The 6,935-nt window shown below is 38.8% G+C and overlaps 1 protein-coding gene across 1 annotated transcript; it reads right to left on the bottom strand.

Moving 5' to 3' along the window:
- Positions 1-1,039: 1,039 nt before the first annotated feature.
- On the bottom strand, positions 1,040-3,291 carry LOC141483325 (uncharacterized). Its single transcript, XM_074177833.1, has 3 exons — positions 2,227-3,291; positions 1,469-2,163; positions 1,040-1,429 (listed from the first exon to the last, which is right to left on the bottom strand). Exons 2-3 carry the CDS (start codon positions 2,000-2,002, stop codon positions 1,040-1,042), a joined length of 924 nt encoding a protein of 307 aa, XP_074033934.1. The 5' UTR covers positions 2,003-2,163; positions 2,227-3,291.
- Positions 3,292-6,935: the final 3,644 nt, after the last annotated feature.

Below are 6,935 nucleotides of genomic sequence, written 5' to 3'. Positions count from 1 at the left end.
GCAGTACCTGGACCGAAGATGTGGAAGGGTGATGAGGCGTGGTGGTTGAATCGGCCTCCATATCTGGATTCTCCATATCGGAATCCTCCAACTGAAGATCCGGGAGTGGCGCTGTAGGTTCTTCCGCCTGGGGTCCGGTCGTGGAATCGGCTTCCTGGTATGTTGACATGCTGATGATAGCTACTCAACTGAAGATTACATTGAGAAACTCTTACATTTATACTATTGCACAGGAGGGGGTATAGTGGGAGGCGAAGTGGGGGGGAGGTGGGGGTCGCAAAAAACGCGCCCCGGATGCAAGTGGTGGATGTTGAGCGCCCCAGGCCGCGAAGCGGCCTGCTGAGCGATCGCTTCGCGATCGCCTACACAACCTTTCCCTTCGTTACATGATGAACGAACAAGTTGAAGAATATTGAGAATACAATCTTATTTATATGATTTGAAGAAAGTGGGGTAGAGTAAGGGAGGGGGAATATGTGAAAAATAAAGACCCACTGGGTTATTTATTCAAGTATTGATGTGAGAATTGGGGAATAAATCCAATATAATATTCATTAGATTCATGATTTTATTTTTACACATTCACATTAATGAAATTTGTTTGAATAATGTTGAGAGAAGTAATGATGAGAGAAGTGTCAAAAGGTTTTGGAATTATACTCAGAGAATTATTACTAGAATTACCTTTATTTATTCTCTAGAAAAAATAACTATTTTACAATTCACACACTTTCAAATGATGGAAATTCTATACAATTATTCTATTTAACTAATTTTATTCTATATACTACATGTGACTAGAAAATAACTAGAATGAAGGAATAAATACTGCCCCAACCACGCAGTATTTTGTGTGCAACAACCAAAATAGATATGCACTCCAATATTCCTTATTTTATTTTTTCAAACATAACATAGACTTTATTAAATAACCTTAAATATAACATGCAAGTTTTTATTATATTCCTGAAATTACAATTTTTTTTATTCTAAATATACATCTAACTTAAACTAAACAGAAATATATTTACAAAAGGGGTTAGGTATTGAGGAACCCCTGGCACATGGCATCCCATTCCTGAACAAGAGGTCCATATTTTTGGATGTAAGCCAAACTCTTTCCTTGTTGCGAATCTTCTTCTTGAAGTTTCGCCCTAAGCAAAGAGAGTCGCTTCTCTAATTCCAGTTTCTGGGCCTCGATGGTGGAAATTTCCGCCTTCAAGGCCCTTTTTCTGGAATCAGAACCATCCACAACCTTCTTCTCCTTCAAATATCTCTTTTTCACAGACTGTGCATAGGATATAGACTCTTTGAGTTTATTACCCTCTACCACAGTCTGTGAAAGGACATTTTCCGGGCCAACCTCTTGTTCGGAATGCTCAACACGTACCTGGGGGGTGACTGGAGGGGGCGACGCATCCCGATGGACCTGGGGGGTGACTGGAGGGGGTGACGCATCCCGATAGACCTGGGCGACGACTTCCACCAAGTTCTGCACCTCCATCACTGGAAGGGGTGCTGTAGGCCAACCAACGTAAGGTGAGTTCTTTTCACACTTTTTGCGAAAAGCACTCAACTTACCACCCCTCCCACCTTTGGCTTTGGATGCCTTCACAGGTGCGGACTTCTTCACAGGGGCGGACTTCTTCACAGGTGCGGACTTTTTCATCTTCTTGGCCCTCTTCACCGGTTTCTCAAACTCATCCCCTGAATCGATGGGCGATAATAGTTCGATGGGCGATAAGAAGCTTTGAAGATGCGATAAATCCGCCAGAGACTCGTCCAGGTCCGGGTTGTACACATTCAGTAAATCTTCGATTTGGGGTGCTGACGAAGAAGTTGGTCTGAATGTCGACAAAGTTGGTGGGGGGTCAATCTCCTCCTCCTCGGGGGTTGGTTTGAAGTCCTCGAAAAAGAACTTCAAGTCAGGAGCCGCCACTTCCTGGGTGGAAGTCATCCCCGGTGGTGGAATGGGAGCCGCCACTTCCTGGGTGGAAGTCATCCCCGGTGGTGGAAAGGGGAGCTGCAGCTGGTGGTGCAGCTGGTGGTTGTACCATGATGTCCTGTAGGACAACCACCCTCCTCCGCTCTACATCCTCCAACTGTCTCTCACTGAGAGTGGTACTCGGGGTCATCAGAGCATTCCTTAGAAAAGACATGATTCTAGAGAGAGAAAATGAAAATATTAGACAATATAATATAAATAGTATGGAAGTGTGTACTTACATCAAGCTGCTTGGAATTTTCAACTTCAACAAAGTTGGCTGGCAGGTATCTCGGGTTGGCTGCTTCTTTCGAAGGAAGACTGCAATCGAATGATGAACTGTGGCCTCCTCCTCATGTTTTATAGCCGTATGCTCCGTACCACTTCGGGTGGGAATGGGAGTGGGGGTGGAAGTGGGGTAGGATAATTCGTTTGAAATATTCGACAAGTATGAATTTTACAATTTGTTTAACAAACCAGATAATGAGTGAAAAAATTCAATTACTCGATTGCTCTTCCAATAAGGCAATGAGTAAATTTAATTTCTTGTCACTTATACTGTTTTCATCTTTCAGTACATTCAAAAGAATTCTTAAATTTTGTTCGGAACTTGTCTGATAGAATTCAATATCGTTGTGGCCCCAAGGTAATGTCTTGGTGGTATTAGGAATGATGAATCGCTTATCATCATTATGTGATAGCGCGACTTTATTGCACATCAACGTGTAAATATCATGTAAATCACTCCTGAATACATTCATCTTTCTAAATATTATACCGCCTGTTTCAACAATCCTAATGTAATCTTCAATTGAAATTTGATTTTTTATAACGGATTTTTTAATACCTTTTGCTTTCTTTATTTCATCAGACACACTTTGTACATGATATGCTTTCGCACCGGTGCCATGGAAACTGATGATGGGATCACTCGGAAGTTCATCCTTCATATTTCCAATCACCGATTTGCTAACTGGCACATTGAATTTATTACCCAACCTATAGTTAGAAGTGTCAAATTTGTCAACATTTGCAATCATAAAATTATAAAAATTATCCGTCATTATTTTCAGTATCAAAGAATCCGTATCGGTATAGAGAAGAGAAGCTTGTGGTCCGTAATGTTTTTTGATGATATCATAGAAAAAATCATAAATGACTGTTTTCGACATATCCAATATACTGAACCCCAAATACAATGGTTTATTATAACAAACCTTAACTTCATCCATATGTATGACGACAAAGTCTTCCGAAAATATGGATAATGTTTTGAAATTGGGACGAGCTATCAAAGCATTGGCACCCATACCTCTTCTTATGGATTCCCAATGTGTGACAATTCGAATGTCTCTTCAATTGTTTACATTTTCCATCGTTTTGCCAAATATGGAATTTATATTCAATTTGAAGTAACCCTTCTCAAATTTATTGGTAGCCTTATTTCTCAAATTTGTATTTGAATCGATATATTTTTTCAGCCACGGTGACTGATTGAATCTGAGAATTCTATGAGTTTTCATCACCATCAAACCATTACGGACCGCTTGTTTCAAATTCCTATAATGAACGATATATTTCTTTTTATCATTCAAATTAGGAATAAGTTTGGGTATTTTGGACTTTGAACCAGGTGGTATAATACTTTCAACCAAAAATGGTAAATCCGAATGTAGATCATGTAACTCGACAGGGTAATGCACATCTACTTCAAGTATGTATCCTTGGGGGCTATCATCTGGAATACTATTGATATCCAACTGACATATTTCACTGGCGGTCAACCAAGTGAACCCACCAAAAGGTAATGATTGAGACATGCTATGACCATACAGATTTGTTGCATCCAAATACATCATGAAAGATGAAGGTTCTTCGGGATTATAATTTGGAAGAAACTGATTGTTTGCAATATGCTTTCTCTCCGAACACTGGCTTACACCACCACGTATACCGTTTTGGAGAAAATGCACCATATCGATATCACTTAATAATTCCAAGTTGACACCCGTATACTTCAACATAGCATCCCAAAAAAGACCTGGAGAAGTGAAATAGTGAGCAGGATCCAATTTATATGTATCTAAACTCATATTTCTAAAATTTTCAAAAATATCGCACAACAGTAGAACATCAGATTTTAGGTATATGTCAGAATATTCACCCAAATCTTGACAATTGAATGTGTTCCATACCTGCTTTACTCTATCATAATCCTCATCAGAAACATGTTTTTCATTTAATTTATCATAAAAGTCCACCTTTGATGGTATACTAGAATAATTTAATTCATCTAAAGAATCGATAAAACTGTACGGAAAAACACCTTTCTGCCTCATAAGTTTGAATTTATCCTGTTCCGGAAAATATTTTCTTGTTTCCACAAAATGTTTTTCATCTAAATTGTCACCTAACTCTTGAAGGGAAGCAGCCATAAATTTAAAACTATCGATGAACCTTAATTTCAAAAACTTATTTTTCATCACTCCATTGTGATCTACTATTCTCTCCATAATTATATGTTTCATGAAGGAAACATACTTTTCTTTAGTTTGAGCAATGACATCAACTTTTGTTTTGTTTGTGCATAACTCTTTTATGAACAAATGACAGTCATACCCACTGAGATTATGAAAAATTATGGGTATGAAGTTGGGCAATTTGAAATTGAGGTTACAAATACTATGTGCAGCTACATTTTTTTCCCCGTTAGATGGCAGTGGTCACGCACCTTAATATCACCATCACCGAATGGTTCTCCACATATACCACATGTGGCGGCAATATTGAAATCATGCTCTTCCTCATCAGTCAATGGACTAATTGGAATGACTTTCTTCAAATATTTGTGATAAATATTGGTGACATCAGCCTCCAAGTTTGACACAAACACTTTTGCTGCATCAGCACCTCTATATAGTACAAATTTAGATATAGAATCATCAAAAGAGCACTTTATGAGGTAAGAAAAAGCATATGGTTCATGAAGATATGTTCGATTTGTATAAGAGTTAGCAGGATTTGGCTCATTAGTATGCACTGGTTTCAGAATAGATTCGAAATCAGCATATACAACGAATGGAACCCTCAACTGTTTCTCGATATTTTCAAATTTCAAAATATTCTCAGGTACCCTTTTACCAAATTTATCAACCCTGAAATTTGTGGATGGTGTCGTTGTCGATATGTGATTACAATCATTCAACTGATGTCGCAATAAAGTTCGTTCATTATCAAAGTACAATAAACAACCATCACCAAAATACTTTTTATGACCACGGGCAGATATTTGTGATGATACTAGTCTCGATAAATCCTTAATCCAACAATAATGACTATTACCAGAATCATCTGTAATAATCAACAGATTAACATGACTATTTAATCTACGTTTAGAATAGTGTAACGGACCCACAACTTCATATTCAATTCTACCATTTTTAAAAACATTTTCCAACCCATAAACATTGATAAAGCAATCGTTCAATACCTCAAACTTAGGAATATCTTTCAACTTAACTGGAAATTCCATACCTGCTACATTCAAGACGGTTGAGAAGTGGGGATATGATGAAATTTCATTAAGTTTCTGACTGGCAGGGTATAAAGCTGAAGTCACAGCCCACGCAAAGCAGCACTGATCTTGATTAAGAACATTCACCACACTTTTCTTCAATTCGATGAACCTTGGCAATTTGATGTAAGAAGACCCTCCGAAGGGGCTATACTTGTTGATATTCACCTCCAAGTAGAAAATTTTCTCAATGGTCCAACCTGAAAATATGGGTTTTCTCTATAAGTCCATCATCATCAACATTTTGACTAGATCACATACCTGAATCCCGATTTGATGTCTGAAAGATCCTTAGTTTGCAGACTGTACCGCCTAAACACTTCCATGTTCACTTTCATGCATTTATGGATATCCAACACTTCTTCGAGTAGTTTCACTACTTTCTGCTTAATTTCATTGAAGAATGTTGGGTAATCCATGTGGTGGTTTTCACTGTCCACTCGGTAGCTCACAATTCGACACTTGAAAGCTGTATTGACAATTTTCACACCTTCCCCATATTGAACACATGCATTTGTTCTGTGCTGCAACGTCCTCCGATGTACATTCATCTGATCGCTTGCAATAGTCAAATTGCAGCAAACGTATGTTTGCAGTGTTGGAAGTGCTGGGGGTGTCAACCGTTGCCTCTTCGATGTTGGAGGTCCATCACCATTTGCGGGTGTGCAGGAATCCCGCTGATGACGACGTAAGTTGTCACTACGAGTGAAACTTTTTTTACAATCAACGCACGAATACATCTTGTATATAGAAATATCTACCGTACGATAAGGAGAATTTGAAATGAGCGAAACGTTCACACCACACTCCTTATAAAAGCCCAACTCCTCCCCCCCCACCATAACCCAAATGAGAGCTACAAGGTCAACATTAAATGCCACAGAGCAAGCTCAAGGTAGTCGAAGTGACGAACGTCAATGTCAAACCCCACACTCAAGGTCAAACACCGCAACGCCGAACCCCACTGTATATTCTGTACACGTCACGATTTCATTCAAGGTCAACATTCAATGCCATGGAGCAAGCTCAACGTAGTCGAAGTGTCGAACGTCAAGGTCAACCCCCACACTCAAGGTCAAACACCGCATTCAAGCTCATACTACTTGTACGACGTTCAAGGTTAGGTGACGTCATTCAAGGTCGTGTGACGTCTCAAGGTTAAAAGGGGTGGGGGGAGGCGTTCAGTCGGCATTAGCACCCTACTAATATAAACATATTTTACATATACATATCATTCGATTCATTAAAATATTTATATTCAACATAGCGTTATTAAAATGAATCAGTATATTAGGGACTCTGAATATCATCCGGTAAAAACTGCACAAATTGAAAATATTGAAGATTACAATAAAATTTTGAGAAATTACAGTCATA

This window comes from Leptinotarsa decemlineata, unplaced genomic scaffold (assembly GCF_025532065.1).
Source record: "Leptinotarsa decemlineata unplaced genomic scaffold, Ldec_3_MD MMD2_tig00003308_RagTag_RagTag, whole genome shotgun sequence".
Taxonomy (NCBI): domain Eukaryota; kingdom Metazoa; phylum Arthropoda; class Insecta; order Coleoptera; family Chrysomelidae; genus Leptinotarsa; species Leptinotarsa decemlineata.
The sequence above is the reverse complement of the archived record's forward strand: the minus strand, read 5'-3'. Positions and strand labels throughout refer to the sequence as shown.